Below are 9729 nucleotides of genomic sequence, written 5' to 3' on the forward strand. Positions count from 1 at the left end.
CATGTAACAGTGTCCAGGTTGCCATTGGCAACCGAATCTTGGCCTTTGTTCAGCATCATTGGCAACCATCTGATAACATATGACAAATAGGAACAGGATACAAAACAACGTTAACCCCCAAATAAATAATTATCTTATTATAATATCTCTTGCTCACATTCTGGTGCTACATGATGAGCCGTTAGCCGTCACAGTCTCTTCAGCTGGACGTCAGACAGGTATCTGCTGACTAAGAAGACTCTACAGACTGTAGGTCTCCCTGGAAATCTGCAATATGGACCATAACAGTTCAATGTTGAATGTTGTTTAGTCTGCAATGGCGGTACCATCAATTTGAAAAACAGCAGATGAACAAAGAAGCAGTGACTTGCAGGATTCAGTTTTAGGGATCGGCTGCACTATTGGCATCTCAGGAATTGAGGCTGAACACAAAAAACAAATTCTGGAAAGTATCAGATGCAGAGGACACAAACTACTGAATGAAGTCGTTTGGTTACTGTAATAAAGTTTTTATTATTTTAAGGTACATTTTCATTATGAAGCTCATGTATAACTTCATAGAATCATGATTAGTAAAAAAATATACCGTGAATTAACAATGGCAACGATTTGCCAAATTCCAAAGTGAACATTATGAAATGAACATAATGAAATGAAAATGATGAACTCTCATATATTAAGTAAAGTTCGATGGAAAAACAGAAACGGTACATCGACGTGGGGACGTTTGTGTCTTCCAAACATTTCATACATTTCAACTGCAGCACGAGGTTCATTTTTATCCAACAGCAGAACTTTTCCGTGCATCTCACAGGTTTACTTAATCCCTCAGGTTTCCTTCTGAAAAAATCTGATCACAAAGCTGCTTATGGGTTTGGTATGTTCCTTTCAAGCCTTTTTCTAATGGCACCTCACATGTTGTGCATTTTCAAAGCTGTCCTTGTGCAATTAGAAAAAGAAAAAAAAAGTTATCCATACTCATACACAAATAAAAAACAGTGTCACTAGATCTTCAGGTCATCCAGCCTGCTCTTATTATTGCTGTGTTTGCTTGACTGACTGTTTCGGCGCTGATGTTCAATGGGCAACTCAAAAACAGGGCCTGAGATTTTGCTCTCCTTCACTTCCTCCCCCTCCGGTTTGCCCTTTCTCTCCACGGCCATGTTGTCTCTGTTCTGCTTGTGGACCGCTTTGCTGTTGTAGGGGCTGTAGGCGGCGCTAGGCTCTGCCAAGCTGTACTTTGAGTCCATGGGGAAAGGATGAGGCACCGCTGCATGGCCGGAAAAGAAGTTGTAGTCCTGGACATACGGCATGACAGCCTCATTTAAGGCCTTCGGCGCCTCGAGCGCAGCCCGCGCCCGTCTGTAACTGAGGCCCTGGTGGCACTTTGTGAAACCCAAATGGTACATTTCCACCAGGTTGAGCAGCAAGGAGACGCCGGCTACGGCCAGCATGAACACGATGAATATGGTCTTCTCGGTGGGTCGAGAGATGTAGCAGTTCACCATGTTGGGGCAAGGCCAGCGGTCGCAGGTGTACATCGGCTTCAGCTCGAAACCGTACAGAAAGTACTGGGCGACAATGAAAGCCACCTCAAACAGGGTCTTAAAAATCACGTTGAAGACGTAGGTTCGCAAAAGTGCACCTTTTAAGCGCACGTGGCCCTGGTTGTCTTTGACTGAGGCCTTCTTGCCTTTGGTCACGGGTAACTGCTCATGCGTTTCATGGTGAGTGGCGAGGTCCTTTTCTCTCTGCCCCTCCTTTTCCTCCATGCGGACCAGATGAAGGATGTGGCCCAGATAAATGAGAGTCGGCGTGGAGACAAAGATGATCTGCAACACCCAGAAGCGGATGTGGGAAATGGGGAAGGTCTTGTCGTAGCAGACGTTCTGACAGCCGGGCTGCTTGGTGTCACACGTGAAGCCCGACTGCTCGTCGCCCCACACCTTCTCGGCGGCGGATCCCAGCACCAGGATGCGGAAGATGAACAAGACTGTGAGCCAAACTTTGCCCACGACGGTTGAGTGTTCCTGGGCACTCTCCAGCAGCTTCCCCAACGAATTCCAGTCCCCCATTATGGCTCACAAATATGGACTCAGGTTATATCGGAAAAACCAGGAGCGACGCCTGTAACGACAGCGGGTAAAAAATATTTGACTTGGATCAAAGGAACACTGTGATTTGTGTGAGTGTGGAAATACAATCGGGCCCTTGCTTTGAAATGGTTTTCCGCTTTCCTCTTTTGGTTGAGAAAGTGGTCACAGCATAGTCTTAATGATGGTGTTTTTATGTATGCAGACTATTAGTGCCACACACTCAATGTGGGAAATGTCAATCCTATCAATTGAGTTATTGAAATATCTGAATCGTAATAATAATTGAAGCTGGCCATTACCAATAGCATTCAATCCGATAAGAAGCTTTATTCAAAACAGTGTAGTTATTGTGATCATCATTCCACTGTAAATGTGGTATTTGTTTCTGCTATACTGTTACCCCACAAGCAAAGAGCACGGTAAAGGAGACATTTATTATAAATTCCCTGTTTGTACTCCCAGACGTGGTGTCCTATTGAGAGTGGGCTGATGAAAAAAAGGCAAGGACACAGCGGACTGTGTGTGAGAGAAAGCCCTGAAGCAGGCAAGGGAGTCTCCTAGATCTTGTGACCCTGTAGCCAAAAGTGCTCCCCGACTCCAGTGTTAAGTTCCTAGTTTAGTTATCAGGGGCCTATTGGGCAAATGGGAAAAATGCACTACCAAGAATAGTCGTACTTATCTGTTGTGATTCAGAATAACACATATTGTGTATCGGAAAACCTGTTTAAAAAGAGCAAGGATCATTTAAAGAATCAAAACTTTTTCACAAAGTAATGACTGTTGTTAATTTACTGAGTCAGGGTTTCATTTTTACATTTCTTATTAGATATATTATTTGAAAAACACTATAGATGGCAAAATAAACTAAGGAATAATTTTGGAACTGTAACGTCATTAAAAACGTACCTTATAATGTTCATCTCCTACAGCAGCACAGATCCAGAGTCACTAGCTCACTCCGCCTCTTCGGCTCAAAGAGAGGCCATGTTCTCCTGAAGAAAACCGCACGGCCCGAGACTGAGATAGTTTTCACCGGAGCTTCCACGATGCCGCCGGCCTCCCTCCGATCAAATGCCCCGTGTTGAACACAGGCCACCACAGCTGAACCTCTCCGCTCTCCGTGCCGGCACAGATGAAAACATTCCCACTTGTAGGAACGCATAAAACCCTTTCTCCCAAGAGGGGATGCCGTCCAACGGAGTGGCAGCTGGTGAGTCCAGTGAGGATGCACGTTAGTCTTACATGCCGGTGGGATCTAAATATAATTCACGGGGATGGGAGTGGCTTTGTTGTCACTCTCGAAGGTCGACCCTTGACAGCGCCGAGGAGCTCCAAACAGTGTCGAGCCTGCAGTCAGCGCTGCAGGGAGCGTCGCAGCTTGTTGAGTGTCTGATAAGCTTCCTGCGTGCCGATAATACGTAGAGAGAAAGAGAGGATGTATACAAACTTAACCTTCTTCTCTTTGACACAGGGCTTTTATTCCTCTTTACAGGGGTCATCTTGTATGAATCTGCGTGCTTAATCATAACAATCCTTCCATAAACCCACATTGTCAATAACATGCGGGTTGTAATGAGATGCCCTACATATATGTAACGATATATATATATATATATATATATATATATATATATATATATATATATATACATACATATATGTATCACACTATTGCCAGACAGAAGTACCAGGTTGGAGGAATGGACTTTTTTTGGTACAGTGCTGCCAATATGCTTCACGTCAACGTGAACACTACGTTTAGCGTACATGCCTTCCCATAAAAAGGCGTCATGCTCGGTGACTGTCCAGCTGTCTGCGGGGTCAAACATACATGTGACCCACACACTGACCCCCTTACATGGCCATGCTATTGATAACCTAAAACTCTGCACTCTGGCCTTCAAAGATGAACTCAATCAGCCTGAGGACGTTTCTTTAAAGGTGGCAAGTGGCTCCCAAGATCTCTCGTCTAAAGATGGTAAAGTTGCCGCTACGGTAAAAATGTGATAAAGTTGAATTCATGCTCCTGAAAAGTGGCCCAACTGCAAGCGCGAAATGAATTAATTCAACCCCTGTGCCTCTCTCCCAGCCCCCTCCAGAGGGGGATTTCGGCCTGAAAAGGTTAAAGAAAGAACTGTTGCTCAGATTTAACCCTCTCAGATTTAATGCCTCCGTTATGTTAGTAATTGAATTATTTACTGAATACTGATTGAGATTGAAGCAGTGGTCGAGCGAACTAGAGAGGGAGTGAAGAGAGGGAGCAGCATAAGACCAGAGCAGGAAGTCGGAGAAATAAAACATTTTCAGACGCAGGGTTTGTAGGAAATTAAGCACAGTATACCTGAACAAACACTGAAGCGCCAGGCAAGTACATGAGAAAAGGTTGAAAGTGGTGAAAAAATAATACAATTTAACAACCAGGGCTCTAGATTGAATGCTTATATAACAGTAAACAAAGTTTTATCCTGAAATTTCTGGAGCTGAATCATTTTGGTTATTTAGACACAGAGATCGCATTTACATTTTCAGTAATTAATAGTAAATAAAAAAGAAGCAGTTCATACTTTGATATGACTTGTTTGCATTTTTATATATCCAATGGAAGTACGGAATCAGTATTAAACAAAAACTTTCAATGGTTTAACAAGTCATTCATGAATTAGTCAATATACGTATCTAATAACAAGTATAGAAAAAAAATCTCCAGCCAATACAAGGCGTAAAGGCAAACACAGGATGTTTGCAATCCTATTTAATGTAAATAATATAATATTATAAATGAAAATGCCCAAAATATTACTACATTGTATCTACCCCACACTTCTCTGATTATTTTAAATACCAAGTATCACATTTCATGATTTAATATATTCATTTCAAGATCAAACAAATGTCTACAATATCAAAGTCCATGACAAGGAAAGCCTGTAATACGGTTAGTTGGCATATTTCATCATAAAATGTTACATAATTCATCTTTTTTGGCCTAACATCAAGCTGTTATTTTATGTCATTACAAAGGGCCGTTGATAAGAGGATGTGTTAACTGTAATCCCTGTGGGAATTCTTCACAGTGCCGTTGTTGAACAATCCTTCAATGCTACAATAATACTACTTGTCCGACTGCAACATAAATAATAAGCACCTAACACACAAGTTAAATAAATGCCTGTCGCTTGGATCTAAGGTCACATACATGTCCGCTTGTTCAAGTGTGAAATGTGTGTGTTCTATTAGTACGAGCAGAGCTTCTGTTGGATCCAAGCCCCAACAGTCGAGTCTCCAGCAGCGTGCAGATGTTTACTGCAGGCCTTCCCCACCAAGAAGATCACCTCTGCAATGTTGAGCAGAATACAAACCCCGGATACAGCCAGCATGAAGACGGTGAAGACCGTCTTCTCCGTGGGCCTCGACACGAAGCAGTCCACCGTGTTGGGACACGGGTACGAGTCGCACTTCACCAACCGGATCATCTTGTAACCAGGGTAGATCATATAAAACAGATACATGAAGGTGACCTCAAAGACAATGCGGAACAACAGGCTGATGACGTACGTCCACCACAGAGCCCCTGAGATTTTCATCTTCTGGGTCTTTATCTGCTCCAGGTCTTTGGGATTGGTCCTTCCTGACAGTTTGTAGAGCCTCTTGTCAACGTGGCGCCGGTGGGCCACGTGCATGGCGACCAGCAGGGCGGGGGTGGAGACCAGGATGAGCTGAAGCGCCCACAGGCGGATGTGGGAGATGGGGAAGAAGTGGTCGTAGCAGACGCTGTTGCAGCCCGGCTGCTGGGTGTTGCAGGTGAAACCGGACTTCTCGTCGCCCCACACACTCTCCGCTGCCACCACCAGAACCAGGATGCGGAAAATGAACAGGACAGAGAGCCAGATGCGACCAATGCCCGTCGAGTGTCTGTTCACGCCGCTGATGACAGCATAAAACGATGCCCAGTTCATCTTCGGTTCCTGGTCTGGCGGAGGATACATCAAATGGTCAACAGCTGAGAGAATATTGTGCGTAAACTGGATTGTTTATTTCTAATGCAAATGATTCCACTGCAAAAAGAAAATAAGGCAACTTAAGAACCAAAAGTACATATATGGAGGAACATGGAACAGAATAAACAGAACAAATCTGTAAGCCACATAGAACTTGCTAAAGGAAACAAAAAATACACAAACCCATGAAAATAAATATACATATAACTGCTTTACACACATCACTAACAGATTTAAATTCCTTTAAATTAAATGTCTTAACTTTTTGCTATTGAAGAAAATCATTGAACATAATACAATGACATATAAAAACATTAAAATATGCAGGTTATTCCCAATGAATTGCTGAAAGAAATCACTTGGAAATAGATGCTATTTGTGCGCATCCAACATTTCCTAAAAACGCAGACATGGATGGGAGGAAAACATGGAGAACTGAGAGAATGTTGGTTTGCCAGGAGGAGACAGCACAGAAATAAGAAATCTAAATATTTCCTTGTCTCGGTTCTGCGTCACAGAAGATTCTAAAGCTGCAATAATAAAGTGATGATTAAATCAGCTATGTGACAGAAAATTAGCCTTTTGGTATTTGAATTAAAAAAGAACATTTTCAGCTTCTCAATTGTAAGACTTTGCTGCTTTTCTTTGCCTTAAATGATAATCTAAATATGTACAGACTCTTGTCTTTCTACAATCACTAAACAGAATAATCAAAAAATGTGATTAACTGTTTAAATGTGCATTAAACAGCAGGGAATATAGTCATCTTGTAGAGGTTGCAGGTTTGGTTTCCGATCTTCTGATGTATGTCTGGTCAGTAACAAGCACAGACTCAAATTATGTAAAAGTTCATTAAATTAGTTAGAAATATTAAAAGTATTTTGGAAGCAAACATACAAACACAACTTGAGTCTCAGAGACAAATGAATATTTACACACTACTGGCTCAGGACACACTCAAACTTCACTTTAGTATTGGTTGAATTTCCAGTCTAGTGTAAATGTCAGAGTTGTTACCCGGCTCAGCAGGAGGCGTAAGAGGCATAGGAGGCAGCGCAGAGGACAATGTTGACCCGCTGGTTTCGCATGGATGTGAATCCAGAGGAGAAGGAAGGCTCTCTGTCCCCCTCTGCAGTTGGCAGGCCACTTAATAGTGCAACACTGAAGTCTGGCACCATGGGTCATGTGACATGCTTTCACCATTCTCCGTGGTAGCATACAAGGAGGGCATCCGTAGCCAACGCAACGGTGCCTAATACTCACAAATCATTTGTAGTCCAAAAGTGTTTTGATGTTGATTAAAGAAAGAATCCTCAGGTGCAAAGTCCACTTATTGACCATAAACATGACTCAGTGACTGCAAAATACTACTTTGGTTGATCATCACCATATAAAGGGCTGATTTTGTTAAAAAATTCATCAAGAAAAACGTACTTGCTGGAGTGTCACAGTTGCATCAGTAACTGTACATTCGCAATACCCTTCAGAAACAACACATAGAGAACAAACTACCCACAATACAGACACATCCATCAGAACACAACACACATCTTGTCCTCAGCGCGGTCCGAGATGAAGCAGACTTACCGTCCGTCCGTCAGCTGTAGTTTGGAACAAAGAACATCCAGAAATATTTAGGTCAACATTAACAGATTTTTTGTTGTCAATCTGTGACTTTGAACCAGAGTATCATAGCACCATGACTTTGCATTGCTAATCATTTCCCTCACACTAGCCACTGCCCTGCACTGGAGTGGTCATATGCCTCCGTTCGCTTTATTTGCATACAATAGCCCCATTTACGGACAGCAAACAAACGGCTTCAGAATTCAGATAAAACGTTTTAATTTCTGCCCAGCGGAGGAATCTGTGTGGGGACGGCGGTCTGTCCTCCTGTCCTCATTGTGCTGTGTTCTGCAGGGGAAAGTGGAGGATGTTTTTGACGCAATATGGAGGACAACATCAAGGTCTAAAACAAAGAATGAGCCATAAAATCTTGAGATAACAGAACAAAAGTTTATCATCACAATAATCGTCTATTGCTGTTGCTGCCCCCCTGAAAACTAAACCTGCTCTCTGTGCTCCATACGACCACAAGTTGACCTATTCCCGAGGAATTAATGCCTTTTAGACTGAATAGCCTCTTCTAGATAACTTTGAAAAAAATATATTCGTTGAAGCATTTCCACGGCAACCACAAAGGTTAGACTCTGCTATTGTATGATGGGAAATAGGCAATTCTGGTTGTTGATACTTTTAGAATATTGTGTTGCAAATACCTTTGTTTTTTTAATGCAGGACTTTTAAGTATTTCTACAATCAAGTATTGTGAGGTTAATTGTATTGTTTCTTTAGTAAAAGATCAGAGTTCTCCCTCCACCACTGGTCAAAGGGCTCCATACAACGAGGCATGACCGTAGGTTTGACTTTAACTGAGAGATGCAAATCAAAGTTTCTCATTGGACATGCTTGCTGACATGTCTTTTTGAACATTTCAAACACTCCTGATGTTGTATTTGTATTAGAAGGCCCAAATCATTCGGACCTGTACACGGATGAAGCTTTTTCCGGTACACTGTCAAACTATCTGTCCCTGGTTAAAAATACCACTGATGAATGGATCCAGGATCTGAAACTGACCAAAAGCTGTGGTCCCCTGCTTCCGCTCAGACTGAATGAGGACCTCTGGAGGTCATTAAATGTTATTGCAACACATCAATAACGCTTCCCTTATACTGCAGAAGTGAATGTTTTCCTGGCAGAGTGCCAGTGCACACAACCAGTTGTTAAGTGATCTGACTCTACATTCTCCAGCACAGGCTTCTGAGGAGAGAAGCGACTCTGCAGGTATGTCAAATAATTTAAAAGGTTAATTTAGCAAAAGGCAGTGAGCAATACTTTTCTTTTCTTTATGTCCATGATATTCCAAAAGTGGGAAAGAAATGAGCCATGTAGCCGTAATATCATTTTGTTGTGTGATGAAATAGTTTTCATAAGTTTAACATCTTGCAATATCACTTGTGTTGTCATCTGTACGTTTGGTGAAGCTGACTATGACCACACCAGTGATGCGTATTCTTAAATGTAGGAACACAGTGTGACCTGTCTAGTTGAAGAATTATCACGTTCTTGTGGTAGGTTCAGGGCCCCATTCATTAATGATCAAGAGTCTGTGCAGGTGTAACTCTATCACGAGATGCTTTGAAATTCAACTACGTTCCTCCAACACACAGTGCTACCTAATCCATCACGTATAAGCAAGATGATCCTTCATTTCATTTATTAAACAAAGTCCACATTCACACAGGGAGTTGCTCAGCCTGATCTGCTGTTCACTGTAGCAGTTGAGGGTTTAGGGCCTTAATCATCACCTAACTATGTCCTATTTCTGTTAATAAACCCACATTTTTTATCACAACCTTTCATACTTGTGATCCCGTAAAACAAAGCAATGCGTTCTTGCAACAGCTAATTACTAAGAAATTAACCAAAAGGTGTCAATCCTCCTTTTGATTTTTCCAATTATTTTAGGAGGGTAACATTATCTTGTGATTCACAGGCAAAGAGCTAAGATTATTAAAAAAAAAAATTCTTCATATTTTAGATTTACAAAAAAAGTGTTGTAATTTTTTGTC

The 9729-nt window shown here is 42.0% G+C and overlaps 2 protein-coding genes across 2 annotated transcripts; both read right to left on the reverse strand.

Annotated features, from left to right (window-relative positions):
• Positions 1-296: 296 nt before the first annotated feature.
• On the reverse strand, positions 297-3395 carry gja2 (gap junction protein, alpha 2). The gene is made up of 2 exons (XM_037467822.2): positions 3003-3395; positions 297-2127 (listed from the first exon to the last, which is right to left on the reverse strand). The coding sequence occupies exon 2, from the start codon at positions 2073-2075 to the stop codon at positions 1005-1007; it is 1071 nt and encodes a 356-aa protein (XP_037323719.1). The 5' UTR covers positions 2076-2127; positions 3003-3395; the 3' UTR covers positions 297-1004.
• A 1262-nt stretch (positions 3396-4657) lies between these two features.
• On the reverse strand, positions 4658-7862 carry gjb1a (gap junction protein beta 1a). The gene is made up of 2 exons (XM_037467827.2): positions 7112-7862; positions 4658-6066 (listed from the first exon to the last, which is right to left on the reverse strand). The coding sequence occupies exons 1-2, from the start codon at positions 7137-7139 to the stop codon at positions 5330-5332; spliced, it is 765 nt and encodes a 254-aa protein (XP_037323724.1). The 5' UTR covers positions 7140-7862; the 3' UTR covers positions 4658-5329.
• Positions 7863-9729: the final 1867 nt, after the last annotated feature.

This window comes from Pungitius pungitius, chromosome 16 (assembly GCF_949316345.1).
Source record: "Pungitius pungitius chromosome 16, fPunPun2.1, whole genome shotgun sequence".
Taxonomy (NCBI): domain Eukaryota; kingdom Metazoa; phylum Chordata; class Actinopteri; order Perciformes; family Gasterosteidae; genus Pungitius; species Pungitius pungitius.

Bases quoted from the DNA above. Each gene is read 5' to 3' on its own strand.
- gja2 (XM_037467822.2), bottom strand. From the start codon at position 2,075: ATGGGGGACTGGAATTCGTTGGGGAAGCTGCTGGAGAGTGCCCAGGAA.
- gjb1a (XM_037467827.2), bottom strand. From the start codon at position 7,139: ATGCCTCTTACGCCTCCTGCTGAGCCGG. The intron at 6,067-7,111 runs GTAACAACTCTG...ATCCTCCGCCAG, and splicing joins TACGCCTCCTGCTGAGCCGG to ACCAGGAACCGAAGATGAAC.